Source organism: Lupinus angustifolius, chromosome LG05 (genome assembly GCF_001865875.1).
Source record: "Lupinus angustifolius cultivar Tanjil chromosome LG05, LupAngTanjil_v1.0, whole genome shotgun sequence".
NCBI lineage: Eukaryota > Viridiplantae > Streptophyta > Magnoliopsida > Fabales > Fabaceae > Lupinus > Lupinus angustifolius.
This window is the reverse complement of record NC_032013.1, coordinates 11,339,481-11,365,816: the sequence shown is the minus strand read 5'-3', so window position 1 is coordinate 11,365,816 and position 26,336 is coordinate 11,339,481. Positions and strand designations below refer to the sequence as shown.

At 32.0% G+C, this 26,336-nt stretch overlaps 3 protein-coding genes and 1 non-coding gene across 7 annotated transcripts; 3 read left to right on the top strand and 1 right to left on the bottom strand.

Annotated features, from left to right (window-relative positions):
- LOC109347175 (transcription repressor OFP14-like) lies at positions 251-1,815 on the top strand. Its single transcript, XM_019586896.1, has 2 exons — positions 251-771; positions 1,297-1,815. The coding sequence occupies exons 1-2, from the start codon at positions 330-332 to the stop codon at positions 1,689-1,691; spliced, it is 837 nt and encodes a 278-aa protein (XP_019442441.1). The 5' UTR covers positions 251-329; the 3' UTR covers positions 1,692-1,815.
- On the top strand, positions 12,969-18,522 carry LOC109347797 (heat shock 70 kDa protein 15-like). 3 transcript variants are annotated; one of them, XM_019587867.1, is made up of 10 exons: positions 12,969-13,080; positions 13,724-14,936; positions 15,257-15,484; positions 15,568-15,663; positions 15,799-15,996; positions 16,579-16,773; positions 16,876-17,022; positions 17,192-17,341; positions 17,524-17,654; positions 17,872-18,522. In XM_019587867.1, the coding sequence occupies exons 2-10, from the start codon at positions 13,767-13,769 to the stop codon at positions 18,086-18,088; spliced, it is 2,532 nt and encodes an 843-aa protein (XP_019443412.1). In that variant the 5' UTR covers positions 12,969-13,080; positions 13,724-13,766; the 3' UTR covers positions 18,089-18,522. The 3 variants fall into 3 exon arrangements, with proteins under 3 accessions (XP_019443412.1, XP_019443413.1, XP_019443414.1); XM_019587868.1 differs by having other exon boundaries at positions 13,007-13,088; XM_019587869.1 differs by lacking the exon at positions 12,969-13,080 and adding an exon at positions 13,119-13,137.
- TRNAR-UCG lies at positions 20,163-20,236 on the bottom strand. The gene has a single exon. It is a non-coding gene; the product is annotated as a tRNA-Arg (tRNA).
- On the top strand, positions 23,243-26,336 carry LOC109347796 (protein SYS1 homolog). 2 transcript variants are annotated; one of them, XM_019587865.1, is made up of 4 exons: positions 23,243-23,428; positions 23,569-24,006; positions 25,524-25,750; positions 26,069-26,336. In XM_019587865.1, exons 2-4 carry the CDS (start codon positions 23,783-23,785, stop codon positions 26,074-26,076), a joined length of 459 nt encoding a protein of 152 aa, XP_019443410.1. In that variant the 5' UTR covers positions 23,243-23,428; positions 23,569-23,782; the 3' UTR covers positions 26,077-26,336. The 2 variants fall into 2 exon arrangements, with proteins under 2 accessions (XP_019443410.1, XP_019443409.1); XM_019587864.1 differs by having other exon boundaries at positions 23,549-24,006.

Here is a 26,336-nt window from a genome sequence, read left to right as displayed (position 1 = left end):
AATAGGGAAAACAAAATTTCATATTTACTCTCCAAATATGTCACAACTAGTAAAAATCATGGTGTTAGTAAAAGTCTAGAATATCGTATCCTTTGAATCAAATTCTTAATTTAAAATTGGGATTTTGTAAGCGACGTGATTCTTAACCAAAGTAGTGCATTCTTTATACCAAATTATATCCTTACCCTAAATGCACTTTGAAGGCATAAATTAGGTGCTTATTTTCCTTATTTATGTTTATTTATACACCACACTCCACACCTTATATTTATATATAAGTTTTATCTCAAACTACCATTAGAATAACAAGTAGGGCAAAACATCAAAATATGCCTAAGAAGATTCGAAAGTCCCTTCAAAACTACCTCTCCAAGATAAAAATTCCTAGATCAAAAGTCCACATACCCTCTAAGCAAAGGTTTCTCTCGGTTAGAAAGCATAGAAGGACCTCTTCTTTTGTCAATGATGACATTAGTCCTAAGGCTTCTTCTTTCTCCATGGATGATAAGAAAAATAATGATAAAGATGTTGAAACCACACTAACGGATATTGATCATTTTCTCTTGGAGAATTTCAAGTCTTTGTACATCAAAGATGATGAAGAAAAGGTTCATGATGATGAAGAAGAAGAAGAAGAAGAAAGGCATGAAAATGGTAAATTTCCAAAGCTAGGACCCTTCCTTTTTAAGGCACCACCAAGGGATCGTTATGGCTCTAATAGGTTCAACATGAAACGTGACTTCTCAGGCTCACTTGAGGATGCCACCATAGGTATAGGTTACCTTTTTAATATATATTTTAAAATTTATATATATATATATATAAATTATGTGTTTCTATAATAAAAATATTGCTCCAAATATTTGTTCTAAACTTATTCTAACAAACTTGAGTTTGATTCACTATAGATGAATTTTGAATGTCATTATAAAGTGTTCAAATAGAAATCCGGTTGCATATTATCAGTCAATTTGGTCTTTGTGTAAGTTGATTTAATATTTTTGTAAGAAAATGATATATCTTTTTACAAATAATTCTCCAATAAATCTTTCTACAAATTTTTGGACAAATCCTTCTACATCATATATAGCATATGTATAATTTTTTTATTAATAATTGATTTTTTTTAGTAATATATGGTGTTTTCTTTATTATGTAGAAGGATTTGTCATAAGGTTTTTGTATAAGAATATATAATATTATGTAATATCACCTACCAAATTAAGTGATGCTGTTAATCCCAAGATCAAATTTGACAATTTATTGTGCTTATGCATTTTGTGTACTCAAAAATAGGTGACCAAACACGATCAAGTACAACTTCGACCATGACCATAAATGATTCACCGTCTTCAAATTCCTCTTACGCAAAGGATCAAGATATGGAACAAATTCGACCCAATAATTGCATAGTGATTTTGGGGTGTTCACCAAATCCTTATGAGGACTTCCATCGATCCATGCAAAACATGGTTGAAGCAAGGCTCAAGAACAATGAAAGTGTGGATTGGGATTTCATGGAACAACTCTTGTTTTTTCACATGAACATGAATGAGAAAAAATATTACAAGTTCATACTTAGTGCTTTTGTGGATTTGGTCACTGTTATGCGGCCACCTTCAGAAACCACACCTGCAATGGTGAATCCAAGGAGTGTTAGAACTATTAGGAGTGGAAAGAAAGTGAAGTAGGAGAATAAAGAAGAAAAAAATAAGAATTTGAGTGTGTTGGTAAGGTTTCATGCAAAAGGAAATATCATTGTCCTTTGTAATCATAAAATTTAAAGTGTTACATCACTTGGATTTGATTTGGTATATATCTTTTGCTGTTTTCAACTTCTTCATTCTTTACTTTTTTTGGATTTTTTCTTTATATATTTTATTTAAACTTATTCATAGAATAGGTAATGTAGTGGCTAGGACAAATCTTTTATACACGTTATTCTATAGGATTATCTTTATTATTAATAAGAAATATTAATCTCATTAAAGATTTTGATAACTTTTTTTTAATTTATTTTTTTAATGAGGTGATTATTTTTTATTTATAGTAAAAAAATGGGTATAAAAGATTTGTATTCCTACTCAAATGGGTGTTACAATTATATGTTTATTGGATTGAACTTTTTGCTTCTAGTTTAATTTCATTTAGCCTTTGAATAAAGTTTTGCGTACCTTCAATTTTTTTAGAGAAATATGCAGATTAGATTATTGTTTGAATTTGGGTGTTCATCAAGAAGAAGGAAAATAAATAAATAACTTCTTTGATAGTTTTTTTTGGTAGCATAAAGTTTATTTGATATATCTCTTAGGCCACTAAGGTTAAGGCATGTCCTATGTTTTGTATGGATCATTTCTATTTGCTTCTCTCAATTTTATGTTTATTTTGTTGATCTAAAGATCGTGCATCATCTTTTTCACCAAAAATGTTTCATTATTTTATTAAATAGAGATTAATTATTGAATCTCAAATATCCTTCATTTGATTTAATTTGCTTAGGAAATAGAAAAGACTAATACTGCCTACTAATAAGATCATCACATAGAAAGTGAATTCAAACTCAGACCTTTATAGAGCATGACTTAAGTCAATTCTCCCCATTAAATCAATCTACCTTGATTAAAGATCGTATTTAGAAGTTCCCCTTCAATGAGCCATTAGGAAATTAAACTTATACTTTTAATCTTTTGACTATGAACGCTAATTAATTTGTTTTTAGTTGATCCAATATTTTAAAGAGTGTAAATTTTATATATTGTCAATATAAATATTTATAAAAGATATTATATCATTCACTATTTATTTGAATTATTTTTTCTATTGAAACATATTGCATAATCTATATTCTTATGTTGTTCCAGAAAATATAGCTTTGGATCAATTATTGCCATGTTGAGTCAGGATGCAGGATTAGCTGACCAAGGATCACTGACCGAGAATCATGCATCGGATGCACCAGATTTCCTGCATCAGACTTGTGCACCAGATTGTACATCAAGTGCATCAGAATTGTGCACCAGATTTCCTGCATCATTCCTTGGTTGTGACCAAACCTCATGCACCAGTTTGCGCATCAGTCTTTGGCAAATTATGAACCAGAATTATTTCATATGGGTCTTCATTAGGCCAATGTTTAATACTTGGCCAAGGGTAGTTTAGGGAATTAAATTATGCAGCAAAGTTATTTTTCACACATGTTTATCATTGTGCTTTATATTTTGACATGTGCCTTATTAACGGGTTTTGGGTGGTTAGGAGTTTGTTATATTAGTTGATCACTCTTCTTACTCTCTATATAAGGAGAAGTCTTGTATATTCATTCAATCAATTAATAAAAGATATTCATTCACACTTATTCATTCTTTCCATTAGCATGATTTGTTTTATGGTATTAGAGCTATCTATATGAGAGCTCTGCTACATAATTCACATCTCCTCTATCTTTGTAAGACACATTCATTCATTCACGATTTTCAACAAGTTCAATAAGAATGGAAGCTCAATCAAATACAACTCATCAAGAAGTTGCTGCAGCAGACCTTCTGCAAAATCCAGCCAACCCCTACTACCTTCATTCAGGTGAAAGTCCATGAATGACCTTGGTTACACCTCCTTTAGATGGAGGGAATTATCACTCATGGAGCATATCCATGAGTAAAGCACTTAAATCTGAGAACAAATTCAAATTTGTCAATGGATTCATAACCATGCCACAAGAATCAGACCCCAACTTTGATGCTTGGAAAATATGTAACACTATGGTATTTTCTTGGATCACAAGATCAGTTACACAACAAATTGCTCAAAGCACTACTTACATGGATTCAGCACAAGAACTGTGGGAAGATCTCAAGGAACGCTTCCCAAAAGGTGATCACTTCAGAACATCCGATATTTTGCAAGAAATACACTCCATGAAACAAGGAAATAGGAGTGTATCCAGTTTTCATACATATTTAAAGACTTTGTGGGATGAATTGGACTCACTAAGACCTATACCAAGTTGTGTTTGTACCGTTCAATGTTTATGTTCAAGTATTCTTCTCAAAACAATCAGAAGGCATAGGGATGCAGAATATGTAATATGTTTTCTTAAAGGATTGGGGGATCAATATAACTCAGTGAGAGCACAAATTTTACTCATGGACCTGTTACCCTCAATCAACAAGGCTTTCTCAATGATCCTGCAACAAGAAGGAAATATATGTGGAGATAATCCAAAATCTACTATGAACAATTTCAATTCTAACACATCTTGGAGGTCACAAGTCAATAAAACTAGTGGAAGATGATATAATAATAGAAATCCGCCTAGAAAGTTTGAAGGTTTCAGCATAACTAGAAAAGAATTCACACAAACTGGTAACAACTACAAGGTTTATACCTTCTACAGTAAGGAAGGACACACTATAGAGACATGTTATTTCAAGCATGGGTTCCCTCCTAACTTCAAATTCAGATCAAGGACACAAAACAGGGGTGGAACAATCAATAGCATAATGATCAATGAAGAAGATCCCACTAGAAAAGATAAAATAGATACAAAGGAACACAGGGAAGATTCTCTTCAACTCGGCATTAGTCATGAGCATACTATAAATCAAATGAGTCACGATTCAGATGCAGAAGAACCCATCCTATCAGGTATGAACCCATCTGATCATGTTACTAATTGTCTTGCTCACTTTACTTTTCACACTACAATTAGGCCTATTATTAAGTTTCCTAACAACATGAGTATCATTGCAAAACAAAAAGGAACCATTAAACTTACACAAGAATTGACTCTTTACAATGTCTTATACATTCCTGATTTTAAGTACAACATAATTTTCATACAAAAGCTTGTTGAATCCAATCAGTACAAGCTCATTTTTTATAAGTGTTCTTGTCTTATTCAGGATATGACTTCCTTGAGGATGATTGGTCATGCTAAAGTCCATAACAACCTCTACATCCTCACAAGAAGTAGTAAACGAGATTGTAAAGAATCATGTAATATCAACTGTTTAGAATCTTGTACCATTCATTTCTTTGATCTTTGGCATTTTAGGTTAAGCCATCCTTCATATGTTATTTTGATAAATGTTGCTAAATATTTTCCTAATGTGAATGTTGATTCAAATAAAGTGTGTGATTACTGCCACATTGGTAATCAAGCTAGATTGCCTTTTAATTTGAGTTCCTCTTTGATTAAGCATGCCTTCGATTTAGTGCATATGGATATTTGGGGGCCCCTTGGGACCCCTACCGTACATGGAAAAAGATACTTTCTAACCATAGTGGATGATTTCACAATTTCAAATGGGTATACCTTATGGCCAGTAAATCTGAAACTAGAACTCTTATTCAAAATTTCATAACCTTAGCTAATGTGCAATATGACAAGAAAATTAAAACCATTAGGATTGATAATGGCCAAGAATTCCTAATTCATAAGCCTTATCAGAACCTTGGTATCATCCATCAAACCTCTTGAGACACCACAATAGAATATTGTTGTTGAAAGAAAACATAGACATATCCTAAACATCACTAGGTGTCTTATGTTCCAGGCTCACCTTCCTAGAGAATTTTGGGGTTATGCTATTAAACATGAAGTTTTCTTGTAAATAGATTATCTACCCATGTTCTTAAACAGAAAACACCTTTCGAGATAATGATAGATGACAAACCTTGCCTTAGTGATCTTAGAGTTTTTGACAGCTTAGCCTTTGCCTCCACTCTTACAAGTCATAGAACCAAACTTGATCCCAGGGCTAGAAAATCTCTATTCTTAGGATACAAATCAGGGACAAAAAGGTCCATATTGTTTGATTTAAACACTAGAGAAGTTTTTATCTCTAGAAATGTTGTTTTCCATGAACATATATTCCATACCAGAAAAGCCCCACACCTTCCAACTCTGACCAAATACATACCACTGAGTCTTTTCCCTTCCTAGACCTAAATCCTGTCCACCTTGACTCACAAACCCAAGCTAAAACTAGCTAGACCACACATCAGCCCTAACCTACCCCTCCATCCCCAACCATCCAACCTGAGCAGCCTAGAAGATCACAAAGAATAACTCAACCACCCACCTACCTTAGAGATTTCCATTGTAATCTCATTAACTCAAATCCATCCTTCACTGAATCACACATCAAGCACCCTTTAAATAAATTCCTCACATACACATCCTTATCTACCTTTCACCTCAGACATTGCCTCTCCATCACCATCCAAGACGAGCCTAAAACTTACAAACAGGCTATCAAATCATATGCCTGGATTCAAGCAATGAACAATGAGCTCAAGGCTCTTGAACTCAAGCAATACTTGGGATCTTGTCCCCTTACCACCTCACAAAACTGCCATAGGCTCTAAATGGGTATACAAACTCAAATATAACAGTAATGGCACTATAGAAAGATACAAGGTCAGGCTTGTAGCTAAGGGCTATAACCAAACAGAGGGCCTTGACTATTATGAAACATTTGCCCGTATTGTAAGGCTTACCACTGTCAGATTACTATTAGCTCTTGCTTCTAGATTAGGATGGACTCTACAACAACTTGATGTGAATAATGTTTTCCTTCATGGTGACCTTGACGAGGAAGTATACATGTCTTTACCTCAAGGTGTATCCTCTGCCATTCCAAACATGGTTTGCAAGCGGAATAAATCCTTATATGGTTTAAAACAAGCTAGTAGGCAATGGTTTGCCAAAATATCGAATTCCCATAGTTTCTTAGGCTACAAGAAATTCTCACATGATCACTCTCTATTCACCAAGAGTAACCATTGCAAATTCACAGCTTTACTCATCTATGTAGATGACTTTATTTTAGCTGGAAATGATCAATCTGAGATTGATTCTATTAAACTACACCTTGACTCTATTTTTAAGATCAAAGACTTGGGAACATTAAAATATTTCCTTGGGGTTAAAGTGGCTAGATCTCACCAAGGAATTACTCTTTGTCAGAAAAAATATGCTCTTAATTTACTCTCTAGTACTGGTTTCCTACACTCTAAACTAGTTATCACACCTATGGTTAAAAATGCCCACTTACACCAAGATGATAGTACTCCCTACCATAATCATGTTCTGTATAGACAATTGGTTGGAAGATTATTATACTTAACCAATACAAGGCCTGACTTGAGTTTTGCAACTCAACAACTTAGCCAATTCATGGGTAATCCTACAACCAAACATCACCAAGCTCTAACTAGAGTTCTTAGGTACATCAAACATAGTCTTGGTCAGGGCTTATTTTATCCTATTGATTTCATCATTCAAATAAAGGGGTTTAGTGATTCTGATTGGGCTTCATGCCTTGATACTAAAAAGTCTATTTCACGTTATTGTATGCTTCTTGAAAACTCTCTTATTTCTTGGAAATCAAAGAAACAAAATACTATTTCTATATCTTCCTTTGAGGCAGAATATTGTGCCTTAGCTTCTGCCTCATGTGAGGTTCAATGGCTCACTTATCTCTTAAGAGATTTCAAAGTTCCTTACAAGGAACCAGCCATGTTATACTGTGATAATGATTCTGCCAGGTACATAGCAGCTAATGTAGTCTTCCATGAAAGAACAAAGCACATTGAGATAAGCTATATCATCTTCTTCTTGTACCTCAATAGATCAGACAGCATATATTCTTACAAAACTGCTTGAACCTACTCCTTTTTATCATCTCTTACCCAAGTTGGGGATCATTAATATTTACTCTCCATCTTGGGGGGTCTATACTCTTATGTTGTTCCAGGAAATATAGCTTTGGATCAACTATGGTTGTGACCAAGCCTCATGCACCAGTTTGCGCATCAGTCTTTGGCAAATTATGAACTAGAATTATTTCATATGGGTCTTCTTTAGGCCAATGTTTAATACTTGGCCAAGGGTAGTTTAGGGAATTATATTATGCAGCAGAGTTATTTTTCACACATGTTTATCATTGTGCTTTACATTTTGAAATGTGCCTTATTAATTGGTTTTGGATGATTAGGAGTTTGTTATGTTAGTTGATCACTCTCCTTACTCTCTATATAAGGAGAAATCTTGTATATTCAATCAATCAATTAATAAAAGATATTCACTCACACTTATCCATTCTTTCCATTAGTATGATTTGTTTTATTTTCTAAAAATTAGCGACGATTAAATATCAATATGGATGATGAAATGAAAGTATATATCTTTTTCTCTATTTTAAAAGGGAAATTTAAAAGAAATAAAGGTAAAAGTTCGAGTGAACTATTACAAACCATAACTTAAGGTGAAATACAAATTTCTATAAATCAATACATTCTTACAGTAAGATGACTATTAGATAATATAGGAATAGAGATTGCCAACTAACAATAGATATAACATCATATTTTTCTCCAAAATAGAAAATTAATTCAGTATAATATATATATATATATATATATTGTCAATATGTCATCCAAAATAGAATGTTGCACAATAGAGTAACAATGGTTTTTTCATCGTGAAAATTAATAGTTAAGAAGATAAGGATGACGTCATGCCTGAGGGGTTGAATAATTTTTATCACTATTTGGTGGTTTCAATGTGGAGTGTTGATTTTATTTCACAAGAAGAAAGGTAAGTAGCATGGTTTTAAATATATGTTTGTCATTGATTTAAATGTGTTTTGGGAATTATCGAAACTATACTACAACAGAAATTATAGTAATATTGACAAAAAATACTCGTAATTATTTGAAATGTTAAAGTTTTTGAAGTTTCTGAAATTTCTAGTGAAATAGTTACTTAAAACCTTGATAAATAGAACTTTGGTATGGATCTAGATCCAAGTGTCTAATTTGGCATTTTATGACAAGATTTTTCTCCTCAATATGGCTTCAGTTATTGGCAAATCAATTAGAGTGATTCCAATACTTTAAAGGGTGGAACGAGAATGGTTCGCTAGAATATGTGTGGTTGGATCTCACACTAGTAGTGGTTGGATCTCACACTAGTAGTGGTTGGTAAAGTTTGGATGCAAGGACACCAATACAAAGTGGAATATAATGATGTTATGGCTCTAGCGGTGGAGATTTCAGAAACTCTTCTCTAAGTATGATTTAAAGCATGTGGGGCATACACTCCCTTAGGCTACATCTTTGAGTCTAGTAGATCGAAAGCACATTTTGAGCCAATGAGTTGTGCGTTGAAGCATGAGGGTTGGAAATCAATCATGTCGAGCTTCACTCAACTCACTCACTAAGGGTTTGATTGGGAGTTAGATTTTGAAAGGGAAGACTTGGGAGTCATTTCACAAGTGTATTTCATGACTCTAAAGTCTTCTTTTTTCCTTCTTTCCTATCCTAAACTAACCCTAAGGGTTGGCTCAAGTCTAGTTTCGAGCCAATTTGAAAGCGAGCTTTTTTCAGCTCAAGGTTAACTCATTTAAAGTTTATGAACTTTCGAGTGGGTTAACGAGCTCAAGTTTATGATGCTCGTCAACTTGGATGGTGATCATTGATATACATACGTATATGTGTATATGTGCTTATATATTATGTGTGTTTATAAAGAGAAACCAGACATTTAAATTGATATTTATAGAACTTTAATTTTGTGAAGATAATAAACTTGGGTTACACAACTATATATGTATATATTTATATATAATTGTATATTTGTTATGTACAAATTTAAATATTCTCTATGAGTATATGCATATATATATATATCTCAAGTTTGACTCATTTATTTAATGAGCTCAAATTCAACTCGTTTAATTTATAAGCCAAATTTATCAATCCAAATAAAGAGTTAAGTTTAGAATGAATATCAATTTGATTTAAAAACTCTACTTGGGAAGTTTTCCACACTTATAGGCATGATAATTTTGATGTGGACCTAAGAGTTATTCTAGTTTTAGGGATATGGAGAATGAACTAGGGATGATTTTGGTGGGTTGCAGAGGAAATGAACTTAATAGAAAGAAAATGGGAAGAAAAAAAATGGTGGTCTTTTGTTTGCCTAAAATAATTAAAGAGAAATAGAGTTAGTAAATGTGTTACATAATTGGGCTTAGATCAGTCAATTTTAGACTCGGAAAATGACCATGACATACAAAAAAAAACTGTTTTTTATGCAAAATTATATTTTAAACCTAGTACTAAACTTACTTTATAATGTGATAACATCCAATTTGAGTCAGACCTATCAGATTGAATAAATAAAACTCAACTTCTATCTAGACCTAAACTTTATTATTAAAGACCTATTTCGGCTATTCGAGTAAGAATGAGAAGAGATATTCACTTGCAATGATTCTAAAACAAATATTTATTTCAACTCTTTACTTTCCACGCATTTTTTGTTTCTAAAAACAACACAATATTTTTTAACTCTTTACCCATTCAAACAAAGTGGGAAAAAACATCATTTTCTTTTGTTTCTCTAGTATAAAAAATTCACTCAATTTTTGTATCTCTTACTTTCTCCTTATTTTCCTTCTCACACTTGTATTTCTTCCCTCAAATTAAACTAAGTGTAAGAAACCAAATAACTCCACCTTTATTGGCACAATGCCCACTAAAACAAAGATGAATGTGGGCTTGCCCATATTAAAAAAAATATCAAATGGCATGCCATATCCATCCTAGCATAAAAAAAGAAAAAATATATATCTACTAACAGTATATGAGTTTTATACACTGATAATATATCATATATTATTCATATTTAAAAATTATTAACTTTTTAAAAAATATAATTCAAATGAATTGTGGATAATATAATGACTGTATATAAATCTTAACACTAAACATAAATATTACACTCTATAAAAAATATTAAATAACATGTCATATCTTCCCTAAATTGCAGGCAAGGCTTAGATGTTGCTTAGATATAACTAATAAAAATACAAAGGAAAAATTAAGGAGAGATTTAAAAAATTGAAAAACTATATAAAAAAAATACACATGTCAACTAATCAAGGCTTGCATGTTGAATAATTGAATCAATAGTCGTGGCCCACTTGAGAGTATTTTTTTTTGGTGGTGACCCACTTGGTAGTAATTATTTTATTTTATTTTATTATATACCAATATCACGTACAATCCATTAGTTAATTATAAAAAGAGAATAAAGTATTTTATCAAACTAAAAAAATAAGTTATATCCTTCAATTTTGTGTCATATTTAAGTCTTCTTCTACAAAAATATTTTTAAAAACTAAAAAAATTGAATATATATCATAATTTTAGTAATTAGAGAAGATAAATTAGGAAATATTTTATTCTATTTATTAAAATAAGTGAAAATTTATTTGATAGATTTAAAGGGATGCATTTATGTAGCTTTTCATTTAAAGGGGTATATTTATGTCAAACCTATTATTGAAAGTTTAAATCCAAACTCCCAAGTATGGATGGCAACGGGCGGGCACGGGTAGTAGTTATTCTCTACCCGTTTTAAAATAGGAGAACAATATACATACCCGCCCGTATCTGTGTGTGGGTATTTGTGGATATTTCTGGGTACCCGTGAGTTTCCTATATTATAAATGAATTTTTAATTTTTTTACTTCTATTATATTGCAAATGAGATGAAATTTAATTATTTTTGTATCTTTTGATTGAATATTTGGCAAAAATGCTAAATTTATTGGTGTTTTCTATTTGCTGATTTTTTATTCTCATTTCCTTAACAAAAAATATATATTTTCTTTGTAAAACATGTATGTTTCTATACATGTAATAATATTTGTAGGATGTTTCACACCAAACTCAATAAAATATGTAAACAAAGTAAAAGGAAAAAATATACATAGTGTAATGAATGTTAGAATAATGTACTTTTTATTTAATTAAATATAATATATTAACCATATAAATAACGAGTACCCGTCGTATGTACCACGAGTATTTTTAAAAACCCGTTTATAATACCTGGGATACCCGTTTGTGACCCGTATTGGTACGAGTTTTACTCGTAGGTACCTATGAGTACGAGTTTTTTTGTCATCCCTATCTCCCAAGTTAATAAATAAGACCTACAAGATTATTATTAAGCCCAAACCAACTAAAAAACAAACAAAACGAAATCAAAATGGAAAGTATTTCTACTTCTCTTTTCTTTTTAAAATAGAAAAAAATAAATAAAGCTGGCCATTAAGCAACCAAATGTTTCTAGAAGCACAATAGCGACATCTTTAGCATGTTGTGCCGGATTGCCAAAGGATCCAAATTCCAAATTTAACAAGTAGCAAAGTCATGTATGAAGTTAAATTTCAAAATTCCATTGGAGACCCATTCTCAAATGAGAAAAACGTATCACCAAAATATTGGTCTAATGGTATAAGACTCTACTAGATCCGAGATCGGGGTTCGATTTCTATGAGTAACACTTATTGAGAATGATAGTTATAAACTCTAAAAATGATTAGTTCCTTACCGAAAAATTTTAGGAAATATATTTGATACTACCCAAAGAATGAGAAAAAATGTATTGTGTCATACAAAATTTTACACCAAAATTAACTAGATATTACACTCTTCTAAAAAATGTATCAACAAAACATTGGAAGAGTAGTATATGAATCCATTAGATCCCAATATCGAAAGTTCAATTTTCATGAGTAACACTTGTTGAAATGAACAATTACAAACCTAAAAAAGATCGGTTTCTTACCGACAAAAATTATGATATATATTTCATACTACCAAAAGAATGAGAAAAAATATATGCTTTTACATATTTGTATCCAAACTTCACTAAATACTAGTTTCGGGTACTAAACCTCTTTTCTATACGTGTGTGTATATATATATATATATATATATAAATTTATTATATCATCTTTTATTTATTTAAATTATTTTTTTCAAAAAATTGATAATAATTAAAAATGAATCATAGATATAATATAATGAAAGAGTATAACAATATCGCTTCATTTTCTCTTCATTGATTACTTAATTTTCTTAATAAAAATAGAAAGTACGTGTTAGCAGCAACACTATAAGATAGTGTATTGAGATTGTTCTAGAATCTCACAACAAAATAGAAACCCTTTCTTCCATTTTCCGTTATTCTCTTCTGGATCGCTGTGGCAGCACAAAGTAGAACCTTATTGCTTCACTCCATTCATCATTAATCTTCCTTCAATTTCTAGATCTGTGATTTTTTTGTTCACTTGCTAATTCATTATGTAATTTTGATTTTCTTCATTAATGTGCAATTGTTGTTTGTTATCATTGCGATTTTTCATTCCTTATTCGTTGTGCTTGGTCTGATTCAACAACGGATTTGATTTTATATCCATTGCTATGCGTTATAAGACATTAATTTTATTTATTGATATTTGAAATGCATATATCTTAGTAATTAATATTATCTGTGTAGTTAAATTGTTGTTTTATTTGATTCTGCTTGTTAACTTTATGAAAAATTCTAGCGTGAATGCGATTTAAACAATTTTATTGCTATATGACGAAATAATATTGCTATATCCTATTGTAAGACATTTTTTGTAGACAATTTAGAGCTTATAGATTCAGTAACTTGTATAAAATTAATAGTTGAGATCTCTCCTAGGCCATGCATTTATTTCGAACGAGGAGAAACTTATATTTATATGCATATGAGCTATTGATTCAAGTTCTTCTATTTGGCATGATGACGTTTTTTGTTCAGTTGTAGTGAAACATTCCATGTTTTCTAGATGTAAATGTGGTGAATTTAGTTATTTCTTTTTTTTTCCAGATTTTTTTATTTGGCTTGCTGGTCAAAATTTTAATTCACAAAGATGAGTGTGGTCGGATTTGATTTCGGTAATGAAAGCTGCATTGTTGCGGTTGCGAGGCAAAGGGGTATTGATGTCGTGCTCAATGACGAGTCCAAGCGTGAAACGCCTGCTATTGTATGCTTTGGTGATAAGCAACGTTTCATTGGCACTGCTGGGGCTGCAACCACTATGATGAACCCCAAGAATTCCATCTCACAGATTAAGAGGCTAATTGGTAAACAGTTTTCTGATCCCGAATTGCAGCGGGATCTCAAGTCATTGCCCTTTCATGTCACTGAAGGCCCTGATGGATATCCATTGATTCATGCACGCTACTTGGGTGAAGCTAAAGCATTTACCCCAATCCAAGTCTTTGGAATGATGTTGTCGAATCTTAAAGAAATTGCCGAGAAAAATCTCAATGCGGCAGTTATTGATTGTTGCATTGGAATCCCAGTTTATTTTACTGATCTTGATAGGAGGGCAGTCTTGGATGCTGCCACAATTGCTGGTTTGCGCCCACTTCACCTCATTCATGAAACTACGGCGACTGCCTTGGCCTATGGTATTTACAAGACTGATCTTCATGAAACTGATCAGCTGAATGTTGCCTTTGTCGACATTGGACATGCAAGCATGCAAGTTTGCATTGCCGGCTTCAAAAAGGGGCAGCTTAAAATACTAGCTCATTCATATGATAGGTCTTTGGGAGGGAGGGATTTTGATGAGGTTTTGTTCAATTACTTTGCTGCAAAATTTAAGGAGGAGTACAAGATTGATGTTTTCCAGAATGCCAGGGCATGTCTAAGGCTCAGGGCTGCTTGTGAGAAGCTGAAGAAGATGCTAAGTGCAAACCCCGAGGCACCTCTGAACATTGAGTGCTTGATGGATGAGAAGGATGTCAGGAGCTTCATCAAGCGCGACGACTTTGAGCAACTAAGTCTTCCAATTTTGGAACGGGTAAAGGGACCTTTGGAGAAGGCACTTGCTGAAGCTGGCCTTACGGTTGAAGATGTACACATGGTTGAGGTGGTTGGTTCAGGTTCTCGTGTACCAGCTATAAATAAAATATTGACGGAGTTTTTCAGAAAGGAGCCTAGGCGGACAATGAATGCTAGTGAATGTGTTGCTCGGGGTTGCGCTTTGCAATGTGCAATTCTTAGTCCAACATTTAGAGTACGAGAATTTCAGGTAAAGTTTCTTCTTCCATTGAACTGTCTGCTACTGCAGCTCAGAGCGCCTCATATATTACAGTTGGTTGTGTAAGCATGTTTGGTTATGATCTCCTGTACTTATTCAGTTCTAAACTGCTGAAGTCTTTAGTAGCATTTGTTATATACTATTTTACTTTTAATTACTTACCTCTGATATCTGCCTCCGAATAGGCCTTCAGGAAATTTGCTTTTCTGTTTATTTTGTGTTTTTTTAAGTGTTATGTCCCAAATGTTAATTGTCCGTATACTATGATTTGTACATGGTATGATGTTGCTATTTTATTTCATAATGTGAAGGTCAACGAAAGCCTACCTTTCTCTATCTCCCTTTCATGGAAGGGTTCTGGTCCGGATGCACAAGATAGTGGACCAGATAATCAGCTAAGTACAGTTGTTTTCCCCAAAGGCAATCCCATACCAAGTATCAAGGCACTGACATTCTACAGATCAGGAACATTTTCTGTTGATGTACAATATGGTGATGTGAGTGGGCTACAAGCACCTGCTAAGATTAGCACATATACTGTGAGTTGGTTTCCAAGTTTCCTCTTTCTTTATTACATTTTTTCCTCTTGGTAGTCCTTTTGCTGATTCTCAAATGTATGCAGATTGGTCCTTTCCAAACTACAAAAAGTGAAAGGGCAAAGGTTAAGGTTAAAGTTCGATTGAATCTGCATGGAATTGTATCCGTGGACTTGGCAACTGTAAGTATAGTTAGATTTGGTGAATACTTATTTTTCTTTCCTGGTATACCTTCTCTCGTAAGCTTATGGTTGTAAATCAGAGAGCATTTGTTCCTGTGATCCAAGTATCTAATAGCTTTTGCTTGATTTGTTTAGCTGTTGGAAGAGGAAGAAGTTGAGGTGCCAGTTTCCAAAGAACCAGTGGCAGAAAATACCAAGATGGAAACTGATGAAGCTCCTATCAATGCTGCTGTGCCTCCAACCTCCAATGACAGTGATGTTAACATGCAAGATGCTAAGGCTGATGATGGTACCACTGGTGTGGACAATGGTACCTCTGACAATGATACCAAGGTTGGCACTGTTGGGAGGAATATTTCCGCATATGCATGAAATTATTGTTTTTAATTCTTTATATATTGTTGAATTTTCTGTCTGCCCTCTGCATTGGTGCTTCTGCCAATGCAAAGCAAGCTGCTTATTTACATGGGTGTTCACATCTAGAAGGTTCTAGATGACAGTTTCGAATTTATTTTTTTGGGGTAGGGATTGAGGCTATGATCTTGAAAGTATTGTGACTACATAGTTTTTGCAAAAGAAGATGATAATACCACAGTTTAAGTTGGGTTCAAACAAACCGAAAAACATTTTTTGGAAGAACTTTGCAAATATGACCTCATTGTTAAGTTTTATTATTTTGGTATTTCTCTGTTTGTGTCAAACTGTGATGAATTAAACCTAAATGATATCCTGCTTCACTTTATAAATAAATTTTAGACATTCTGTGGGGTGTGTATATACTGTAATACACAATCTGATACCCATGTATGCATATTATGTACTCTGCTTCTTGGATTTTGTGCCTCAATTAGTTATGTTGTCCAGCATGGTTAACTGATTTTTGTAATTTGGCTGACTTGACTTCTGATGTTGTAGGTTCAGGCTCCCAAGAAAAAGGTTAAGAAAACGAACATTCCAGTAGCAGAATTAGTTTATGGAGCAATGGCACCTGTGGATGTCCAGAAAGCTGTAGAGAAGGAGTTTGAAATGGCTTTGCAAGATCGTGTGATGGAAGAAACAAAAGACAAGAAAAATGCTGTTGAGGCTTATGTGTATGACATGAGAAACAAGGTGGGTTTTATCTTTTTCTTCTCTTACCCATGGCCAAACCATCAAATGCAAATGCTTGTCATTTGATGATTGCTGAAACTAATTTTTCTGTTATAATTTCAGCTTAATGACAAATATGAAGAGTTTGTGACTGCTCCAGAGAAGGAAGGTTTTGTTGCCAAACTTCAGGATGTGGAAGACTGGCTATATGAGGATGGTGAAGATGAAACCAAAGGTGTATATGTTGCCAAACTTGAAGAACTGAAAAAGGTAAGAAGTTTCGGGGGTAAAAGAATCCCTGATGTCACCTTCTCGAACTTCAAAATTGTACAAAGAGAAAGGGATGGGAGAATCTCTGATGCTATTACCCTTTCTGTTTTTGCTGCACAAACATGCTAGTTTATGCTTTTAATTTTGGTGGATATTTATTTGGTTGCAGCAAGGTGATCCAATTGAAGAGCGTTATAAAGAATATACGGAGAGGGGTACAGTGATTGATCAGTTCATCTATTGCATTAATAGTTACAGAGAAGCCGCAGTGTCAAATGATCCCAAATTTGATCATATTGACATCAATGAGAAACAGAAGGTACTGCTCATCTTTTCTTGCCTTTGTTTCTTTAATAGTTGTCGGGTGAGTGTTCGGATTAGCATGTTTCGTATTCATAATTGAGAGGTTTTTATTTTATTCTCTTAACAGAATGTTACTCTTTTCCAAAAAATAAGTGTTACTAACATGCTCTAATCTGAATTTTTTCCTCATGTTCATAGGTCTTAACTGAATGTGTTGAAGCTGAGAACTGGCTGAGGCAGAAGAAGCAGCAGCAGGATTCACTTCCAAAATATGCTAACCCTGTACTCTTGTCGGCTGAAATAAGAAAGAAAGCTGAGTCTGTTGATAGGTATTTGTTTTAATTCTTGCTGCATGTAAGCGATTTTCAGGTTATTGATAGTCCTTTGCTGTGGCCTACTTGTGTTTATATAAACCACTCGAGTTCAGGAATGAGTAGCTGTCACTCATTAACTTTTTGAGAAACATGTTGGATTCTTACAGCGATTTGTCTTTCTCTTTCAATTTACCACCATGTTTTATGTTTGACATGTATGTGTTCTCCACAGGTTCTGTAAGCCGATTATGACAAAACCAAAGCCAGCCAAGCCAGCTACTCCACCAACACCAGCAACCCCACCATCACAGGGTGGTGAGCATCAGCAACCTCAAGGGAATGCTAATGCCAACACTGATGAGAATGCGGGTGCTACCGGTAGTAAGGTCCCACCGGAATCTACTGAACCAATGGAGACTGGTAAGTCAGAAAATGCAGGCTCGGTGTAATTTTTGTTGTTGGTTTGCTCTCAAGTTCATGCCAAGACCTTAAATCAATACCTAAATTCTTGTATAATCTTATGAATTCGACATAGAAGAAGAGGCTTGGCTGGGTTGACATGAGTGACTCCTCAGAATCTGGGATGTTTGGTATAGAGCCATCTATGGGTTGTGTTAAGTTTTACTTAATATATATCATCGCAGTTACATAAAAATTTAACGTTGTGGTGGTCCTCGGAATCTGAATTTTTTTCTTCACGAAGGGTTTTGAAGAGAGAATGATTTTGTTGCATGCTTTCAAACCCAGTTGGAATAGGCCAAGTTTAAGTTCACTAGATTTTATAGATTATTTGTGTACGTTTTCTGCAACTTGAATTATAGTGTTTATTTCCCATTGAATATTTCATTTCACTTTAAGTGGCTAATTATCATGATTTTCCTCTTTTTTTGTCTCGTCTTGTGTTTTCATCTGTTGGGTCACTTTGTTTATCAACTAGAATTTAGTAATTTACCCTTTAAGGCTTAATATAGCTTGTGCTTTGTGTTTTTTTATTAGAGTTAAATTATAGTGTTTTTTTAATTGAGTTTTGTTATCCTCGACCGTTGTTTAAAAGATCAAAGAGTATGTTTTAATTAAACTCAACCTTTTTGACAAGAACCATTTATTCCATCATTTTTTTTAGAAATCATTTGATGAATTTTATTTAATATATATATATTTGGGTACTTTCTTGACCCAAAGGGAGTCATCGCCATTGGGTCCAATCTAAGACTATGACTGGATTGATGGAAGTTAATGGAATAAAATATGTTTTTTAGTTTAATGAGAGGCTATTTTATTTGAGGGGTTTTTTTTCCATATATATAAGACTCAAATTCGGTTTCTTTCATTTCTAAGGCTACAATTTGGTTTCTTTGTTAAGAGAAAGTACAATTCAATATATTATGTCATGAAGTGTTCTATATTTTTGGTACTATTAATTAATGGTATTCTTTCAACTTTTTTAAATAAGAAATTAAGCATGTTCATACAACAATATGAAAATTTTAGTTCATTTTGTTCAAGATAATCCATTAATAAATGTCCAAACATAGCTTGGGAGAGTGATTTGGTGTCTAGTCATAAATTGAAGAAGAAAAAAGTAAAACGTTAAATTGGTAATATAATGTAATCTACTTAAGTTTCGGAAAGTTGAAATGTTATATTCTGTGTGCAGCATGCCATCATGTTAGAAATTTAATATACAATATAGATAAATAAATCAAGTAAAAAAGGAACATAGATAAGCTATTTATAGCTGGAGACGGAAATCATAAAGATTTATTCTGTCAAAAAATATATTGAAGTTCTTCCACAATAATAACTTTAATTATTCTAATTGGTTTTCTATAATCTTTATGTAAATAGAGATTAAATTGATGCACATAAAAGAATATTGTCTAAACATACTACATAAATGTCAATTTGCTGGGATTTCTCTTTGATTAAAAAAAAGAAAAAAGATATATACATTGATACTATAAGAATTTTTTACACTGTCATTACATTGTTTATCATTCATTTTCAATCACCGTTGACTTTAAAAAAAGTATATAAATCTTTATGCAATTATTAAGTAAATATTAAACTTTAAAAAAAACTATTGTCTGGTGAAATAAATGTAATACAACTTAAAGAGAAATGGGAAGTCACTTGTAAATATTTTGTTGTTTTATCTTATTTCTGCACTAAAAGCGATCTTGAATGACTTAAGAAAGAAAGTATAACTTAACTAAGGTTTTGAACTTTTTGTTTATACATTTATGAGCAACATTCATTTTAATCCGTAAATGAAATAAGAAAAAAAAAAGAAATAAGGAAATAAGAAAAAAAAAAGAAATAAGGAAATAAGAAAAAAAAAAGAAATAAGGAAATAAGAAAAAAAAAAGAAATAAGGAAATAAGAAAAAAAAAAGAAATAAGGAAATAAAAAAAATAAGGAAATAAGAAAATAAAAGAAATAAGGAAATAAAAAAAATAAGGAAATAAGAAAATAAAAGAAATAAGGAAATAAAAAAAATAAGGAAATAAGAAAATAAAAAAGCGACCACAGTGGGAGTCGAACCCACGACCTTTTGATCCGAAGTCAAACGCGCTAATCCACTGCGCTATGCGGTCTTATCTGTTATTATGTTACAGCTTCGAAGTATAACAAAAGGGAACAGGCAAAATTAGGTATTCCCAAATCCACCTACTTTTCCAATCTTCCTCTTTTTATGTATTTACACTTTAAGAGTTTTATACAATGTTATTGTATTACTCATCATTCATATTTAACTATAAAAAGATTTTATATATATACTAATAGTGTAAGTGTTTTTTATAATGTCAACAAATCATTTACCATTGATTTATTAATCATTATTGATTCTCAAACAAAAGTAATACAAATCAACGGTAGATGATGTGATGACAGTATAAAAAACTTTACACTATCAACACATATTTTAAACTCTAATCACTATTGATATCACACTAAGTATTATATACAAAGCTCATCTCCATTTTAATCCATGAATGTTAAAATATCTGCAATATTAACCTTCAATGTGTTTCTTTCTTTTTTGCATATGGCTTTTCATCAACTCTAGTGACAAAAATCAATTTGAAGTTTTAGGGATGCAAGTACAAGTGATGTACATGTTTTTTTTATCATATTCCAAATGAAACATGTTTGGCTCTTGGCTTAAATTATAAAAATAAGTTTACTTTTACATCTAACATAGGAATTATGGGATGGTTTAAAGATGATTTATTTTTTACTCAAAAAATATGTGATCCATAAATTATCCCGGATTTATTGTTTTCATAAATTTTATATGAGAACTGTTCTTACTTGAACAGTTCCCTATATATACATCATTATTCATCATTTAAGTATCAAATATTTTATGATATTAGAAAAATAATTAATTCTACAAATTTATTAATATTAGTTCTTATCTATTTATCAAGTTCTGTATAAATAAATCAACGATTGAAATAATTAATTATCAATCCATTGAATATTTAATCAATCAATCGCAATACAATTAATTGTTTAATAATTAGTTCAATTAATCTTATTCTTTAAATTAATATATTACTAGATGATTTTCTCAAGATTGAGTTCAACCATGAAATTCTCCTTAAGCATTAAACTTTGAATCATAATTTGGGTGATCAAACTAAGCTAACATTAGATAGAGACTAGATATGAAAAACAATAGTATAGTATTTAAATTAAGTCAAATAATCATATTGGATATATTGTGTTTACAAAGTTACATCTAAACCCAAAAATAAAGGATTTAGCTTTTCATTTCTATGAAAACTAATGTCTTCGACGTGTAGATCATTCTTCTCTCTTCTTAATAATTGTAGAAGGTTGCTTATCCTTCGCAATCCCGATTTCTTTTGATATATATCTTATGTTTTTATATTTATCCTAATTTCAACTCGTATATCTCTAATTATTCTTTTTTAAACTTACATTGACCCTAGTTGTTACATTGATTGAATTATGCTCCTTGTGCAAAGTGCATGATTTGTCAATCATTCTATTTCCCCTTTTTGTATATGGAATGACATAAATGTGATGAAATAGGGATTGTTCAACCATTTAGCTAAATGCACAATATAAATGATATTTATGGGAACTTTTAGAGTAAAAAATTGTTAAATTAATCCTATGATTGACAGTAAATTTCAAACTTACACCCATTTTTTTATGTGCATGTAAACTTATCATTTAAAAATTTATTAGATTTAATATTTTAATCATATTTATGAATTTTGAAGTGTATGTTCATTTTCAATCCTTTATAAATATTGATACAACACATATGAAACCACTTATATTATTTGGATCATTTGTAAGAATGTAATCTAACATAAACTAGAAACTGTGTTAATGACATCTTCAAATGACTTTTTGCCTAAAAATCAACTCAAAAATCAACTCAAACTATCAACGAATATCGGTAGTCATTATTAATATTTGATTATTTACTTGTTTGATTTGTACTTCATGAGGAATGATTTATCGTTTTAAGACGAATTACGAATGATTTAAGTACCTTAGTCGTAGTGACTCAATATAATAATGATTATTTGTTCATGAAGTCATGAGTTTGAGTTACAGAAGATTCCCCTTTATGAAGAATAAAATATCACATATGTATTTAAGCTTGTAAGTGATATACTCAGAATATTTAAACCCAGGGTTACATGTTAGGACCGGAGTATTACACATAATAAGAATTATTTCTAATCCTTTTAATGATATAAAGAAGTAGTTTTTGTGTGTGTTATGTTCTGATTTTAGGGTAATCAGATTTTAGCTTTTATTTATTTTAGGAGAAAATTCATAAAATCTATTGAATTTTAAATCTTTTATAATCAGTCACTATGAATTTTTTTCTTTCAAATTATTACTCTTTAAAATTAATGTTAAATGATTACTCTTTAAAATTAATGTTAAATGATTACTCTTTAAAAGTATTACTCTTTTATAAATTTGGTTGCGGTATAAAAATAATGTTAAATTAATAATAATAAAATATTACCATTCATGCATTTTTTTATTATTATTTAATTTAAATTTTCATATATCAATATTATTGTATTGTTTTTAGTTAAATTTATTTATTTTCTTCTTCTCGATCATTTTGTACCTTGTGTTATTTCGACCATTGACATTGACTTCCGTTCACCATTATCTCTATAATAACAAATTTATTTAAGTATCAAATGAAAGTCACCAAGAATAAATAGTTTACTTAATTTAGTGCATTATTATTTTAATTAATTTTAGAGGATTTGTGAATTTAGTAAAGGGCTACACATAATCAATAATAAGTTAGCTTAGTAAGGTAAGATACGTTAGATTCCATAAAAACTAAAATATCACCAAGAGGAATTTATTTATTTTAAGATTATGTTTTTAAACTTACTTACTCACTATTCAGACTATTAATTTTGGAAAAATTTAATGGTTTAAATTAGTAAATAAATATCCATAAAATTAATAAGTAACTAGATCCTACTTAAACATCAATCTTTATAAAACAATTCATTTCGGAGGAACAATCATACACTCTTGAATTGGTTTTCATTCATACGGGCGAAAAAGGAATGCACATAACAAAAATGAGTAATTAAAAAGAACAAAACGACACAGTTCCCTCTGAACTTCGTTCACGCTTGTTGCACTGATATTGTTCTTCATCCATTTTTTTCATCTCTCTTACCATCGCTATACGAAAACATCGATCTCCATTTTCAACAATTCCATTTCCCTCCGAATTTTGAAACCCTAGATCCTTCCATGTTAGTTTTTCTCTGCTGTTTCATATCATAATCTCCGTTTATTTTTTTCAATTTCATATTAGATTCATCGATTATGAATCACATTGAATTTTAATTTCTGATCTTGGTTTTCAATTTCAGTCAATTTTCTCTTTCAACAGTTGTCGCTTCTTCAATTCAGATCTGAGAGGGTTGAACTTGATTTGTGTTTTAAGCTGATTCCGTGAATCTGGGGTCTCTAAATTTGAAAACTTTTCTCCAATGACGAGTGATGCTGGTTCAATTGTTGAATTTTGAGTAATTGGGTCGATTCTATAGTGAAGAAATTTAGAGAATTTTGGTTTTGATTAGGTTAAAGAAGTTTTTGAAGGAGTCATGTTCTATGGTGCAGTGGTTTGGGACCCTTGGCTTATTGTTGGTCAAATTGTTTGTCTTCAATGCTTATACTATATCACTCTTGGAATGTTCTTATCCTTACTTGTTGGAACTCGAGTTTCGCGAATGAGCCTTGTGTATTTCTTTGATTATGTTACTATCACTACCTCTACCATTACTGGTTGGTGTGTTATTGCTTCATTTCTGTTCAGCTCACTTGCAGGGTAATTTTTCTATTCCACTTTACTTATGTTGGTTTCATTAATAATAATATAATGTGTTTTATATTTAATTTTCTTATAGTTCATTAATGAGTGTGACTAAAAAGAAACACAAATGTTATGCTTTAAATTTTTTATTGATAAATAACTTAAGATCATATCCGTCTTTGTGCTATGTGTCGCAATCTTCATCCAGTACCGGAGAGGATCTGAATTCTTTTTATTGAAGAACAACACCACACAAAAAATGGAGAACTTTATTTAAGTTGTGTAATTAGATAGCCTTTAATTTGTCATTGATTATATTCAGTAACAATAGTTAGAGGTGGAGTTAGAAGGGTTTTGTTGGAGGGTCGATGATGTTTAGGTGCTTGTGTTGCTGCTCACTACAACAACCAAGCCTGCCCCAATAGGTGGGGTCGGCTACATAGATCGAACGGTGTCATAATGTTCTATCATAACTTATGTTCATTGACAACTATGTAACATGTGTATTTTTTCACACAGCTTATTAATTAGGGAAGTAAAAAATAGGACCCATATTTTTATTGGAGAACAACACGACAAGGGCTTAAAGAACTTTGCCAAGTTTTGTACTTTTATAAATAGCTATTATTTCTGTTCTTACTGATTATATTCAGTAACAATAGTTAGATGCGGTTCTAGAAGGTTTTTTGGAGTGCCAAAGCTGATAGTAGTTTAGCATATAATTGATAAAACAAAAACAGGTTATGGTATTGTTGAACTGTTGAAGGAAAATATAGTAACGGGTCAAAATATTGTCACTGTAATGTAATGTGTTACTGTTATATTGCACTGGTTGCAGATTTGCAGTGTTTTGTAATATAGGGAGGCATTCTCAATCCCTTAAATCTTCCTGCTATTCTATGATTCGATGTAGACACCTAATGCTTTCTCAGTTTACATGAGGGAATGGGAAAGATTATGAAAGCCGGTGAGTATGCATTTATGCAATGAGAAGTGCAAGACCAGTTATAAAAAAAAGAGAAATACAAGTAAGACCATTACTGGTTAACATACTATTACCGTGTGGGTAATTTAACATGTAGCTCATTTCCTTAACAAGACTATCATACCAAGAACAGAACTGTTTCTTTCTTTCTTTTAGAAGCATTATGCCTACAAGCTTATAAATAGCCTTACTATGTATTTACGATAATTCCGTTTATACTCTTTGTTGTTGCAGCAGCATGTTGAAAACCTTACAAATTGGTGTTCATTCTTAAATCTGTTTGTTTTCATTGCATTGGTTCTGCTTTTTTCAAGCATTTGTAAAGAAACAAAAGATTAACCTTTGACCCTGTGAAGTTTGAAGTTTGAATAGATGTGCCTTTAATTAGGAGGGCTCCATGTGTCTCTTTCTTTGTGTTCTGTGATTTTGTGTAGGAGGAAGGTACTGAGAAAGATATTCGTAGCTGTATGGCTTTTATGTATTATTGGCTTGTTAACTCAAATTATGATGCTCTACGTTGTACTGATGTCACTATTGGTTTTATCAGGGCTGTATATATGCTTTATTTGATTGAACGAGCAAAGAAGTGCTTGGATTTTTCTGCGACTCTCTACATCATTCATCTTTTTATATGCATTGTGTTTGGGGGTTGGCCCTCTTCTATAACATGGTGGATTGTAAATGGTACTGGAATTGCAGTGATGGCTTTGCTAGGTGAGTATCTGTGCATCAAGCGTGAACTCCGGGAGATACCAATTACACGATATCGTTCAAGTAAGAACTTTCTCCTTTATTGATGTTTAGCTGGCTGACTGTCTCATTCGACACATGTTTGAAAAATTGGCATGCGAGATTTTGTGTACTGCATCTTTTGTCCTCGTGTTTTACTAATTTCGGAAGCCTGAATAATATGTTCAGGCTGTCAAACTCAATATTTATTAGGCCTGTTTTTTAATTTCTATATGATGTGCCTACTATGCTTGACTGAATTTATGCATTATGTTTTATATGATGTTTCCGATAGCACTATTGCAGTCGATTTAGGTATACCACCGGCTATTCTTTGATTTAATACAGTTGAGTTCCTTGCAGATGTTTGATTGGCACAAGTAACTTGAGTTTTGAATTCGAGAAAGGAGTTTTGTTGCGGGATGATGATAACTTTTGTTTCTGTACATCGGATGATCTCCAAGATAAAACCGACCATGTGCATAGGTCTATTATGCCATTGAAGGAATTTCATTTCGATTCTCTAGTTGCAATAGAGAGTTGAAGCATAGATAATGAGAGGAGACTAGATATATAATTTTTCAGGAAACTTTGGAAGTCTTCATGTATGTTATTCTTATTGTTTCTCTTT